The sequence below is a fragment of the Euleptes europaea genome, chromosome 16 (genome assembly GCF_029931775.1).
Source record: "Euleptes europaea isolate rEulEur1 chromosome 16, rEulEur1.hap1, whole genome shotgun sequence".
Classification (NCBI taxonomy): Eukaryota; Metazoa; Chordata; class Lepidosauria; order Squamata; family Sphaerodactylidae; genus Euleptes; species Euleptes europaea.
The window spans coordinates 12,330,554-12,344,781 of NC_079327.1; the positions used below are offsets into that span (position 1 = coordinate 12,330,554).

At 43.8% G+C, this 14,228-nt stretch overlaps 1 protein-coding gene across 1 annotated transcript in view; it reads left to right on the forward strand.

Moving 5' to 3' along the window:
* DZIP1 (DAZ interacting zinc finger protein 1) overlaps nt 1–13,414 on the forward strand; it is a 32,985-nt gene extending 19,571 nt beyond the window's left edge. Inside the window, exons 12-20 of the mRNA XM_056862132.1 lie at nt 857–916; nt 2,557–2,702; nt 4,617–4,809; nt 6,274–6,400; nt 6,840–6,893; nt 7,259–7,452; nt 8,892–9,019; nt 11,536–11,707; nt 13,243–13,414. Of these exons, the coding sequence (XP_056718110.1) occupies nt 857–916; nt 2,557–2,702; nt 4,617–4,809; nt 6,274–6,400; nt 6,840–6,893; nt 7,259–7,452; nt 8,892–9,019; nt 11,536–11,707; nt 13,243–13,325 (1,157 nt within the window). The 3' untranslated portion in view covers nt 13,326–13,414. The remainder of the gene's footprint in view (nt 1–856; nt 917–2,556; nt 2,703–4,616; nt 4,810–6,273; nt 6,401–6,839; nt 6,894–7,258; nt 7,453–8,891; nt 9,020–11,535; nt 11,708–13,242) is intronic.
* Nucleotides 13,415–14,228: the final 814 nt, after the last annotated feature.

A 14,228-nucleotide genomic window follows, 5' to 3' on the forward strand; every position in this document is an offset into this window, starting at 1 on the left:
TATCTAATTTATTCATATCCTGCCTTTCTCCCTAATGGGGATCCAAAGCATCTTACATCATTCTCCTCTCCTCAATTTTATCCTCTCGACAACCCTGTGAGGTAGGTTAGGCTGAGAGTACGTGACTGCCCGAAGGTCACCCAGTGACCTTCCATGGCAAGAGTGGGGATTCGAACCTGGGTTTCCCAGATCCTAGTTCAACACTTTTAAATGCTACACTATGCTGGCTCACTTACTATGCACACGGAGGCTGTGGGGAAAAGTGTCATCTGATCAGCCAGGTTGGGTTCTGTGACCTCCTTACACCAGTCCCAAACATCCACTGCTTTGCTTGCAGATGGATAACCGCTTAACCTGAAGGAGGTGACCCAACTGCAGGTGAATGTGATTGTAAATACATCACATCCTCTCGTACTGTGGATAGAGTTGCCAGCCTCCAGGTACAAGCTGTTACAACTGATCTCCAGCTGATAGAGATCAGTTCCCCTGGAGAAAATGGCCGCTTTGGCAACTGGACTCCATGGCATTGAAGTCTTTCCCCTCCCCCTAACCCCACCCTCCTCAGGCTCCGCCCCAAAAACCTCCCGCCGGTGGCAAAGAGGGACCTGGCCACCCTAACTGTGGCCTGTCTTAACCTGAGTAATCGCTATAATTTCCGTTATCCTGAATTATGAGTAATTGCAATTTGCTGGGGACTCTGATGTTCACGGGCTGGAAGAAAAAATCATCAAATGCGACATCTCCATGTTGGCTACTTCTTCTGTATAGCTTTCACCCTCTGAACCTTTATCTTGACCTACTTCTGTCCTGTCTGTCTGTCTTTCCGTCTGTGCTCTTCCTTTCTCCTCGTTATTAGAACAGGCCCTTTTGGTGCACATGCTGGAGCCCATAGAGGAGCTTCCAGAGGATGAAAAAGGTAATATTAGGGCTAGTGTTGGGGGTGGGGGATTAACATCTTCCAGCCACGGACTGAAATTGTCAATAGGGCCAGGTGCTCCAACAATCCACCCATCTCTTCTGCCTCCCCAAAAAAGCAGTTTGTCCTTTGCTGACCTTCAGCTCCTGCCATCTGTCTTTTCTCTGGACTGCTAAGAATGCAAGTTTAGATCTGGATTAAATTTTGCAAAGGGTTGCCAGGTGGGCGGTTTCAGCGGGCAATTGCCTGCCAATCCACCAGGCTGCTGCGGAGCGAGCATCGCACACACGCGTGCCCACGACGCGATTACGTCACTTCCGGGTTTACCCCCCAAAGTGATGCAATCGCGTCACATGAGGCCACGTGTGTGCGATCACCCCAGCCCCACTCCCAAAAGCGTCCCGCTGATGGAGAGGGGGGACCTGGCAACCGTATGTATGATTGTAACTGTGGCTTTTATAAAATAGTTAGAACATGTAGAATGTCACCTGTGAAAATGGCAGCTTACAAGTGCTCATAGTTTAACATTGTTGCATGTGAAAATGCTAGCTTACGGGTTGTTCGCAGTGGAGGCTTTTAGGACCAGCATGTCACGTGTGTGGATTTAGAGATGTCCTCGGATGTTATTTGAGAGCAGATCTATACTTAAAGTGACCTTGGTTTTGTGTTAGCTGATGATACCACCACTAGGCTTCACTCTGCATTGAGAGCGTGTTTGTTACTGCTGTTCTAGATATGAGGCTTCGGCACAAATTCATATATTTTCCAAATGTAATTCTTACCTTCGTACTCCTTGGCTTTCTTATGGTGTCTCTTCTCCCAGGGAAAGTGAAGCCAATATGGAGGAGTAGTACAGTGGACGTAGAGGGTTAATTTAGGCATAACATGGTGCTACATGAATCAGCCTTGAGTTCACACGTTTCTCCACTATCTCTCTTATCTTGTGCACTAAAGTTAAGTTAGTTACCTCTTCTTGCAAACCAACCAACTACAGTTTGTGCTTGCCCTCTAAACTAGCTTCAAACTGGGGTTTGCAGTCTTATTTGGAGGGAAAATGCAAACCATGGTTATGTAAGTAATGTCAAATTAAAGCTTCCACTAAATTAGCAACCTCTAGTTATCAGTAAACATGTGAAGGGGGATAGTAGGTGAGCACTGAGCTTATTCATATAACTCCAAGCAGTTATTCTACATCGTATTTGAACCCTCTCACTCTTCTTTGCATTCAGACATCTGGAGCATTATTATAGAAATTTACTATCGTTCTGCAGCTCTTTCCCATCTGCAAAGTGATTATTCATGTCCTTTATCCTCAAATAAACCTGTGAGATGTATTAGAGTGAGAAATTGAGACTTGCACAGGAATGTGGAGCAACTTTTATGACTGAACTAGGATTAGAATTTCAGTCTCTCACGGTCAAACCAAACTTTATATGAGGACGTAACAAACTTGCTTTGTTTCCAAGTTGCAAATTAACCAAGCAGAGTTACAAATGTCCCTATGATACCATTACAAACCTTTTTTATGCAGTGTTTGGATAATAGTTTTTGGTTTTGCCTCTTTGAAGTGTGAGCGTAATGTATATTGATGCTGTAACTTACTGTTTGAAAAAACAACAACAATTCCTGTTATGTTTCAGAAACTGAGAAAAGCGAGTCCAAAATAGGGAAGAATAAACACCATATTATAAACACTTTGAAGAATAACTCTTCTTTAACAAAAGAGCTGAGAGCGATATTGGAGCAGACCCTAACGGAAAAGTTGGAATCCTTGGGAATTAAATCAGTAAGATCTCTTTACATTCTTTTAAGAGATGGAGGGACAGATACTTTTCCCTGTTCCTTTACTTTCTTAGGATTCTTTTGAGACAGCTGCCTCTCGCACGTCACTGGGCTGTCAGTGTTATCATTTCCCTTTGTTATTTGAACTCTGGTTAGTGTCTTTCTGATCCGTGCAATATTTTTTTTGTGCCATCAAATCACAGCTGACTTATGGTGACCCCGTAGGGTTTTCAAGACAAGAGACATTGGGAGGTGGTTTGCCATTGTCTACCCCTGCATCACGCCCATGGTATTCCTTGGAGGTCTCCTGTCCAAATACTTGCCAGGGTAGACCCTACTTAGCTTCTGAGATCCGACAAGATCAGGCTAGCCTGGCCCATCCAGGTCAGGACCTGCAATATTTACATCATAATATTTGTTATAGTTTTCCTTCGAGGTCAAAATATATAAAATATTGCAAATTCTTGCCAGGGTAGATCCTACTTAGCTTCTGAGATCCGACAAGATCACGCTAGCCTGGTCCATCCAGGTCAGGACCTGCAATATTTACATCATAATATTTGTTATAGTTTTCCTTCGAGGTCAAAATATATAAAATATTGCTACGTTTCATGTAAAGAGGCCAAAAAGGACAGGTTTTTTTTTCTTTGAGCATGAAGGGTGTGCATTTAGATATTCCTGATCTGAAACGGTAAAAAATGTGGAAAGCACCAGCAGTTACAAGGCGTTTATCTAATAACTTGTAGCTACTCCAAAATTTTACAAAACAGTAGTAACAACAAAGGTTCAAATAAATTGCAAAACAGTATACAAATAATGAGCAAACCGTATACAAACAATATTACAGTATACAAATAATGAGCAAAAGCAGAAAGCAAAAGTGTTGATAATATAACAGAGGACCACAACAGTGACAGGTCTGCTGGCTATTATCCCATTTCGATATCCTTCTTCGGACTGTAACTAGCTATCATCGGAAATGAAGCAATTATCCTTTATGGCATGTAGGTAATATGAGACAATGAAGTTATAAATTCAGTTAACGCATGCAGTGTATATGGCTATGGGCTGAAGACTTTCTAAAGAATGGGACGGTCCCATTTTTATCATATTTCCCGGCCGTCCCGTCTTTTTAATTAAAATGTCAATTTTGTCCCATTTTGCATCTCTACACTTCCAACGTTTGTTTCCTTCAGTTCTGACATTTCTTATGCTGCATGCAGGCATGGCTGGGTAAATTCTCATAGAAAAAGTGCTCCAATCAGGTTACACTAATATTACATAATCCCTGTTCCGTTTTTGCCATCCCAATGTCCCGTTTTGGTCTCAAGGAAATGTGGTCAGCCTACTCAGAGATGAAGGCAGGAGAATGCCCACCCAAGGCGGGCACAATTGGGCACCCAGCTAAGAACTTGTTAACGCCCTTAATTTGAGTTGTGAATACATTTCATTCTGCCCTTGAAATCAGTATTTTGTCAAAGCACCTAACTTGAGCTGAAGCAGTGTGTGCTTCAAGTAGAAGCATTCAGTAATGAACTGGTAACGGTAGTGATAATATCTGTTTTGCTTGTTTAAAAAAACTTCACATACTTCATTGTTATTGAACTAGTTTAGGGGGAAAAATCATTTGGTGTGACCTCCCATCCCTGGTAACTAGTGTCGGAGCAAACTACTGTACGAAAGCATTACCTTGTGGGGGGTTAAACAATACAGAAGTCCAGGGGCAGCGCCTTAAAGACTAACACTATTTATTCTTACAGTTGTGTAAGAATAATTCTGAAAAAACAAATATTGCATTTTAGCTTGTCTAGAAGAAGGAAGCGAAATTACTTGCATCGTAACACGGAAGAAAGGAGTGTTTAAATCTTAATAAGTGCTACGATTGCTGTATAATTAGACTGCAAATTTCCCCTCCCAGGGAGTCCATGGTATCCCCAGCGATCATTTGACCAGAGTCTTAATGTCTGTGGAATCTGCTCGAGAAGAGAGAAAGAAAGAAGTTCCCAACATTCAGCACATTCGCGAACAGTTGGAACGGCAAGTCAGCTTCAGAGTGGCGGAGCGGGCGTCTTGCAGCCGGATTTTTTCCAGCCCTCATCTTTCTTCAGAAGGTATAACTTCACAAGTATTTTTTGTTTGTTTGTTTCCTGTTAACTGGATTCAAATTTTGGTGACAACACCACCACGTGAATTATTCCTGGAAACAATTTGCCTACTTATTTTCTAACAGTGAGCTCTTCACACTAGTTAATTTTTACAAAGCTGTTTGCCTTTTGACTGATTTATTATGGAGCAGCGTAAAAGGAATGTTGCAGAATTGTGTTACTGATGCTGTTTTAAGAGCAATCAGCTAAGGCCACAGGGTTTCTTGATTTGCATCAATTTTTTTTTTTTTTACCCATAGCACAGACTGCAGAGAGTTAGATATGGGCATGCTCCATCTTTCGAAATTGTTTCAGGCCTTTTATGCATGGCCATTTCCCTTGCCGTTTCCCCGTCCAACTACTTCAGGTCGTTGTTTTGATTATGTCTGCCGTTTCCGACGGTCAGAAGTTGCCTCGCTGTCTCCGCTCGTTTCCGCACATTTTGCCCACATTTTCAGGGACCTATTTTATCACAAGTTTGAAAACGTGGGCAAAACGCATGGAAACGCAGGGGGAGACCAAGGCAACCTCTGATGGTCGGAAATGGCATGCATAATCAACACAAAGACCTGAAGCCGTCAGAGGGAACCAGCCGTGCATAAAAGGCCTCAGTCTTCTCTGGAAGATCTTCAGCTTGGATATTAGATAACATGTGTAAACTGTGGTCAAAGGTTTTGACAGCTTGATGTAAATCTCACGGTTTCTGTCTGTAAATCGCCCCAATTTATCTACTAGTAATCTTATGCTTTAAACTTGGCTTTGTTGTATATCACTAACTCCTTTCTTATACACAAAAACTTCACTGGCTGATGACCTTCATCGGTATAGCACAATACTGAGGGAATGCCTGAAGTGAATTTAGGTTAGGGATGCCAGCCTCCAGGTGGGACCTGGGGATCCCCTGGAATTACAGCTCATATCCAAACTACAGAGATCAGTTCCCCTGGAGAACATGGATGCTTCAGAAGGTGAACTCTGTGACACTGTACCCCGCTGAAGTCCCTGTCCTCCCCAGGCTCTATCTCCATATCTCTAGGAGTTTCCCAACCTAGATCTGGCAACCCTAGCCCCCCCATCCCTCGTTCGTGGCCAGGGGGGGACCTGGCAACCCTAGTTTAGGTGCTGCAGTCTTCAGTACACTATGTAATCTTCTACTAAATTTAGGAGAAGCTTGGGGGGGATTTCTTGTGAACAATATACAAAACATTTCTATCCAATGCAGAAGGAAGCAAGGTCACTCATATTTATTATGGGCAGAACATTTATATTAGACTGATTATATTGGACTGATGGTGGATTTGCAGAAAGGATACTGACATTGCTGTTCTTTTTTAAGCGGACACAATTTGACCTTATATTACTTGCTAGCAGTGGTTTGTTGCTTTCTTTTTGAGTACCCATATTCTGATCAGAACTTGCATTTCCTTACAGTGAGGCAGAAGGGCTATCATATAGGAGGTTCATTATCCACAGTGTTACCCAAACCAGCAAAACGCTCGTTTGCCAATCGCCTGAATGTACAAAGAACAATCGTTGCAGAAAACACATCCACACCAAAGTAAGAGGCACCTTACCGCCAGGTTTATACTGTTAGGTTGGTTTTACTGTTGTATAGTGGCTTCTCAGTTGATACAGTATAAAAGTGAGGAAACGGGAAATCTGTTTCTTTGATCATGCCTTTGTCCAGGTGAAGTTTAGCACATTCTTTTAAGCAGGATATCTCTCCCTGGAAGTAACGTGTATACTGCATGTTTTATTTACTTTGGACATTGATAACATTTGTCTTTTCCAAAACTTACAGTGCAGTTCTAAGCTGACTTATGCCCTTCTATACCCACTGACTTCAGTAAACTTAGAAGGTGATAGCTCTGCTTAGGAATGCACTGTAAATTGTTCAGCTCAAGCATTTTAAGTAAAATTATAAAAAAGATAAATATTTTTAACACTGTTCTGGGAAACAGTAGTGTGCATATAGCTTCTTTTTTTTTTTCCCCCAGAGCCAAGAAGAGTGTTTTGGGGGATAACATTTGCAAGAAGTCCCTTAGTATTACGTAAGTCTTTCTTTCTTTGGTTTTGATGGTTAGGGCTGTGTGCAACTTGGTCCCCCAAATTCTGTACTCTAGTTAAATACTGCACAGAACACATGTGAATTGGCATAAACCATTTTGCATAACTAATTCTCGTTCTAAGATTTAAGCTCATCAGTTGTTTGGAAATTTAGGGTTATAGCCAAAATGCTCTTCACCAGGGACGTTTTCCCTTCTTCGGTGAGATTAAGTGGAGAAAGTGGAGGACATTTGGATTGTAGAGATTATGGTGCTTGGTAGGAGTTTTGCTCAGTCCAGGTCTAGCTGCAGCGATGCCGTTCGTTAAGAAGGAACAGCCTGATATAACTGGAGATTGATTTTTCTCATAGAACCTCGCCGTTTAGTTCAGAGGATGAAGCGGAGGACGACGACATCTTGCAGTCCTACATCTCGCCAGAATTATCGCGGCACCGAGCATCCGCAAGCAGGAACAAGAAGGCCTTGGTGAGGTTAGCAAGTGACGCGAACTCCCTGGAAGAAGACAAGGTGGAGGAAATCAAGGGGACTCAGAAGCCTTCCCAAGGTAGAGGAAATTACGTTTGTCAGCAACCTTCAAGAGGAGCAGGCAGGGCCCAGCACCTTAGGGAAGCCCAGCTCGCTCGTTTTTGCTGGGTCTGCACCCACCCCAGACTTAGGTCATTTATGCATGGGAGTTTTACCTGAGGTTCGTTGCTGGCTGGACCCACACCTTCCTGATGCGAATCTATGCACCAGCAGTCTCCAAGCTCAAACCAAATCCCCAACCCTTTAAATGCTGCTTTGTAATTGGCTTACTTTGTAGTGCTTACTGTGAGAGAAAATCCCCCCAAACCCAACTGCTGTTTAAAAAAACATTTTACGAACAACAACAACTTAAAAAACAGAGCAATCTGAAAGAAAGGGGGGTGGAGATCCAGGTCTCTCTTTTAAAAAGATTTTCTTCTGCTCAGAAAGAACTCCGAGGAATGCAGGAAGCATTTCTTCTGGACATGCTGCTTTGTAATAGGCTGTGAGCGAAACTAAGCTTGTGTGCCCCGCACTTTGCCTTCTGCATGGGGATTTCACCTGGGCTTTGCTCAGGGGATAGGGAAGAGTCGGGTTAACAGAGGAACGGGAAGACCGAGACATTGTGAGGGTGGCAGCGAGGTCATCTCTAATGGATGGAAAACTCATGCATAACTCCAAGGAACAACCGAGTCAGACCTGGGGTGAACTTGTGTGAAAGTACCCATGCATAAACAACCTTTGCTTCATTGTAGTTTCCTGTATGGTACTCAGGGACTGTGCCGAACGGTTGCTGATTATAGTAAACTTTCATCACATCCTGACATAACGTTCCTGATCATCTGCACCACACCGCAGGCTCAAAAGTTCCCTCTTCTATTTTCCCCCTCCTTGTGCATTCAAATCATCTTGCCCTATTTCTCTTTCTCAGCAACCCATAGTTTTTACCCAGAAACCAGAACTGCAAATCAAATTGTTTCGTCAGAATGTGGAATACCCATTTCCAGTCAAACTACGATTTGTGCAGACCATAGTTTGTCTTGGCTGCTTCCAAATAAATAGGTTCCCTGACCCCCAATAGAGAGCAGCATGCCCCCGTATTTAAAGAGAGCCCCCCCTCCACACACACACACACACACACACACACACACACACACACACACACAATGTTGGGCCTATAATACCACTGGTGGGCTTTCCTCTTTGCTAGAGATTTTGGGGGGTCCTCAAGCAGAGCATCCCAATGAACTTTGGTGTGTTGATGGTGCTTCTTCTTAGGCCAGCTCTCTCCCTGGAGCGTAACCTAGGAACTTATTTCCCACTTCAAAAGGAGAAGTTTGTGTTATTCTAAAATCATACTCGTCCATCTACAACACCAGCCGCCAAACTATATCACCGCAACCTCGTGTGTACTGTGGCAGCTGTCGCATTTTGTTTTTGTTGTTAAGCCGGTCATGTCTCGTTTCCACAACCAAACAGGTGCGCTGACTCAGAGGGGGGCCGAACCAGTGGGAAAGACTCCTTTGTGCCAAGGAAAAGAAAGCCAGTCCTCTGGAGGAATTAATGTGGCCCCAACGTTTGTGCAGAAGAACACTCAGGGAGTAAAGGTATTGGAAGTTACGGTTAATGACTCACTTCTTTAGTGAGGCATATTTCTTATTCTTGAAGCCCTCGCCCTTACAGATGAGTGGCAGTCCGACGGATAATTTTTTACTTTAAGAGGCTCCTTTCCAAAGCAGACTGATTGCTTTCTGTAAACTAGTCTATGTCTGCTGGTATGTTTATGGACTGTATTTGTTCAGTGTACAATGCCAAGCTTTTAAAAAATTAGAAAAAAAAAGTGGGCTGCAGCCAAACAGCATTTAAAGCATATCAGGAAAAACAGAGCCTGTAGTTGTAGTGGTTAAGAGTGGTGGTTTGGAGCCGTGGACTCTGATCTGGAGAACCGGGTTTGATTCCCCACTCCTTCACATGAGTGGCGGAGGCTAATCAGATGAACTGGATTTGTTTCCCCACTCTGACACATGAAGGCAGCTGGGTGACCTTGGGCTAGTCACACTCTCTCAGCCCCACCTAACTCACAGGGTGTCTGTTGTGGGGAGGGGAAGGGAAGGTGATGGTAAGCCAGTTTGAGTCTCCCTTAAGTGGCAGAGAAAGTCGGCAAATAAAAAACAACTCTTCCTCCTCCTCTTCTTCCTCTTCTTCTTCTTCTTCATCTCCTTAATACTGCTGTCACCGAATATGGAGCAAGGTGGCCAAAGCAAGGACCATTCCAGGCCTTTTCAATTTCAGTGGAGAGTAAAGCATGCAGCTCACTTGTCCCCTATTGAAACTGATAGAAAGTAAAGCAGATTTAACTCGGCCAGATTGTAAGAACATAAGGGCCCTGCTGGGTCAGACCAAAGGTCCATGTAGTCTAGCAATCACACAATGGCCCAACTAGCTACTGTGGATGGCCAATATGTGCATTACACACAGTAACAAAATAATTATACATGTGTTCAATTGGCCCTTAGTGTAAGTGGTTCTGTTTCGGGGAGGGGCCATGGCTCAGTGGCAGAGCATCTGCTTGGCATGCAGAAGGTCCCAGGTTCAATCCCCGGCATCTCCATTTAAAGGGACTAGGCAAGGAGGTGATGTGAAAGACCCCTGCCTGAGACCCCGGAGAGCCGCTGCCGGTCTGAGTAGACAATACTGACGTTGATGGGCCGAGGCTCTGGATTCAGTATAAGGCAGCTTCATGTGTGCATGTGTTTTTGAGCTAGACCTGTGTATTATAGCCTTCTGTCAGTAGAGGGCACAGTCTTCATTGCTAGGGAGACCGAATGGGCTTATTTCCTCTTCTGGTTTGTTCTGCTAGCATTGCCAGTGTTTTTCATAAAGCAATTCACACTACTTATATTTCAGTGCACCCACCCCACCACTTCTGTTTAGCAGAGAAAACCCAAAACAGTGTCGTTGTCCCCCCACCCACCCCCCAAAATCTTTGTGCTTATTTTACTTCTGTGATTTCACGGTAGTGCTTACTAGACTGTTGACAGGTTCTGAATATGAAAGGACTCGAAAAAGGAGAAAGGAAACCTCTGAATGACAAGAACAAAGGGTACAGAGTAGCAGAGGTCTGAAAAATAATTTATGGGGAAAATAATTTATGGGGAAGGGCCCTGGCTCAGTGGTAGAGCATCTGCTTGGCATGCAGAAGGTCCCAGGTTCAGTGCCCGGCATCTCCAGTTAAAGGGACTAGGCAAGTAGGTGATGTGAAACACCTCTGCCTGAGACCCTGGAGAGCCACTGCCGGTCTGATTCAGTAGAAGACAGCTTCATGGTGTTCATATATGTGTTCAATTATGGAAGCATCAAAAATACCAAAAGGGTGTATATAGAAAGTCCAAAAATTACGAATTGGAATGGAAAATACAAAGGGTTGTTATGGCAGCTGCAAAGGTATAAGATTGTACCATAGTTTGTCTGCAGTTCAAAAATGGCAACAAAGAAGAACACTATCAGAAAAATTTTTTTTACAAGCCACGTACAGTAATGGCAGCATTCGATACAGATATCATATACAACTTCAAAATGGCGATTTTACAGGCGGGAGAAGGGCGCACAGCTACAGACAGGACACCGGCTAAATTCCTGTTTCGATGTATGAATCTTTCCTCGGTCATGAGCGACCTTGCACTGATTAATTGGGAAGCCAGAAAAACAAAAGCAATTGCATGGTATGTGGTGCAGTATTAACTTCAAAAGACAAACATTATGTCTCCTACCCAAAGGTTGATCTGTGTGAGTATTGTATATGAATGAGAATGCTGTCATTGCTGTATTTGGCTTGTACATTTTATTTTCTGATAGTGTTCTTATTTGCTGCCATTTTTGAACTGTGGACATACCATGGCACAATCTCATACTTTTGTAACTGCAATAACAATCCTTTGTATTTTTCATTACACTTTGTAATTTTTGAACGATATGTATGCCTTTTTTGGTGGAGGGTGCTTCCATTTTTCAGACCTCTGGTACTCTGTAGCCCTTGTTCTTATGAAAGGACCCACACACAACTGAACAACTCCAGCATTTCAGGAAATGGATTAAAAAAATACTTCTTTCCTTCCTTTTTTAGTTCACAGGAGTTTTGGATGAGGACGAGGACGACTGGGATTTGTCATCTCTGGAAGAGGACAGCCCTTTGCCAGCGAAAGATGAGAAAGTTAAAAACGGAGCTGCCATTAAGAAGGATCATTCAAACACTGTATCTGTGGTCCGTCCTGTGGGGAAATTAACCAAGGCAGAAGGTATGATATTAGCGGTTGTGTCCAGCCCCACTCAGTAACTCTGATGTTCCCAGGCAGGGCTGAGTCAGGTCCTTCCCCCGGCATAGCCTGGGAGAGTTGAAGAACATTTGCTCCGGAGCAATGCATGGTGGGACCAAGGGCGGGGTTTTGTCTGACCTGTGGAGGCTGCAGATATTAACCAATATCTTTCCTGAATCAGCTAGAAAAAAAACGGCAGTGCTGTGCTCCTCCGAAAGGCAAATTTCCCATGGGAAACGTTCTTGGTAAAGTTCTTAAACTAGAGCAGCTTCTCTCTTTCAGGTCATTTATGCATGGGTACTTTCACTCACGTTTGCCCCAGGTCTGTCTCAGTTGTTCCTTGGAAATATGCACGAGTTTTCCGTCCATTAGAGATAGCTCAGTGGTAGAGCATCTGTTTGGCATGCAAAAGGTCCCAGGTTCAGTCCCCGGCATCTCCAGTTAAAGGGACTAGACAAGTCCAGTTAAAGGGACTAGACAAGTAGGTGATATGAAAGACCCCTGCCTGAGACCCTAGAGAGATGCTGCCTGAGTAGACAGTACTGACTTTGACTGACCAAGGGTCTCATTCAGTATAAGGCAGCTTCATGTATTCTCTTTGTATACGATTGGGAGGGTTTGTGCTCAAGGAATTGTTGCCCTGGAACCTTTTAACAGATGCTGGCAGCTTTTGGCATGATGGCAACTTTTAGTTGACAAGAAATTGTTTTGCGTCGTGTGCCAAGATTTTTATTAAAAATTGGAGAATCAGTACATCAGATCACCACTGAAGCACTGATGCCCTCTTGGCAGTCCACATGGTGAAGTGATGGGGGGGGGACGAGAGGGGGGGTCAGTGTGGCACAAAGATGCACCAGTCCCCAGGTGTCACAGTAGTTATAGCAACCCAAAATGGCACACAAAAATTGGCAATGGCCAGTATGTGGAAGAAGCTGGTTTTTATATGCCAACTTTCTCTACCACTTAAGGGAGAATCAGACCAGATTACAATCACCTTCCCTTCCCCACCCCACAACAGACACCCTGTGAGGTAGGTGGGGCTGAGAGAGCTCTAAGAAAGCTGTGACTAGCCCAAGGAGGTATAGTGAATGGTGTGCAGCTTTCCTTAATGGCTGATTTGGGATGGTTTTATCCAATTTTATTTGTACTTGGTTTTATCAAAATGTTTGATCTTCCTTTTTATATGCCAATAAAGGCTTGGGTTGTGTTGTGACTAGCCCAAGGTCACCCAGCTGGCTTCATGTGGAGGAGTGGGGAAACAAATCCAGTTCACTAGATTAGCATCCGCCATTCATGTGGAGGAGTGGGGAATCAAACCCGGTTCTCCAGATCAGAGTCCACCGCTCCAAACCACCACTGTTAACCACTACACCATGCTGGAAGTGGTTGAGGGAGCTAGTCAGATGAGGAGAGGAGGATTTCTTCCCCATGTGTCCTTGTAGGTCCCCCTCTTGTAAATATTTTGATTTTCACTGTGTAGCCCACCTAATTTGGTAATTTTTTTTTTTTATGAACAGGTCTTCAAGATGCAGATACAACAAGTACATTGAAAAGCAGCTTAGTCACTGTCACGGACTGGAGTGACTCTTCAGATATCTGATAGTCCGTCTTTGGAATGAGAACTTATCTATAACAATCTGATTTCTGTTAACTTTTCATATGCGTTAACAAGGAACTTTTGTTTACAAACCTCTGCTGTCTTCAATTTCTGTCTGACTGAATGTGCAAGGCTAGTTAAACACTTCTAGCTAGTTCTCCCAAGTTTAAGAAAGCAGCGTTCGTCAATAAAACAGTATTACCTGACCCGATATTTTAAGTAATTAAAAACAAAATTGAAAAAAAACACCCAAAAAACTTTGTACTAAACTTTATATAAAGTGTGAGCATTTTAAATAAAGTCATTTCTTTTCATTCAAATATCACTTTGTTCACAAACCCAGAGAAAATGGCAAAACTTGAACATATGAAACTGCCTAATGCTCAGTGGAATCATTGGGCTGTCAGATTTAGGTATCGTCTCCTCTGCTTGGCAACCACTTTCCAAGGGTCTTGGTAGAGAAAAGTATTCCCCAGGCCCTGCGATCTGAGATCCTGTTTATTGGAGACACCAAGAATTGATCTTCTGCCCCTAAATCTGTGCTCTTCTGAGATGGCAGAAAGTGCATTTCTTTGAGCAGAGGAACTCGCCAGGGGTTCCGTAGAGCACAAAGACTGGCGTGCGCCCAGTGCTCCACCCCAGGAGCTCTGCCTTAGGCTGTGACTGTGACTCTACTCCAAGGGTCCCTTCAGCTTCAGAAGGAAGGGGGGAGGGAGTTGTACTACCTGGTTCCTCTTAGTCTCCATTGGGCACAGCTCCCTCCTTAGCATTTGCACTGTCCCAGCAACCCTTCCCCACTTGAAAGAGGATTCTCCCTTTTATTCCCCCTTCTTGCAGGTTATCTCTTCCCCAGGCGACTGATCCAGCCTCTTCCTTGGTGTTCAGACCCGTTGCAGGATTAGATGG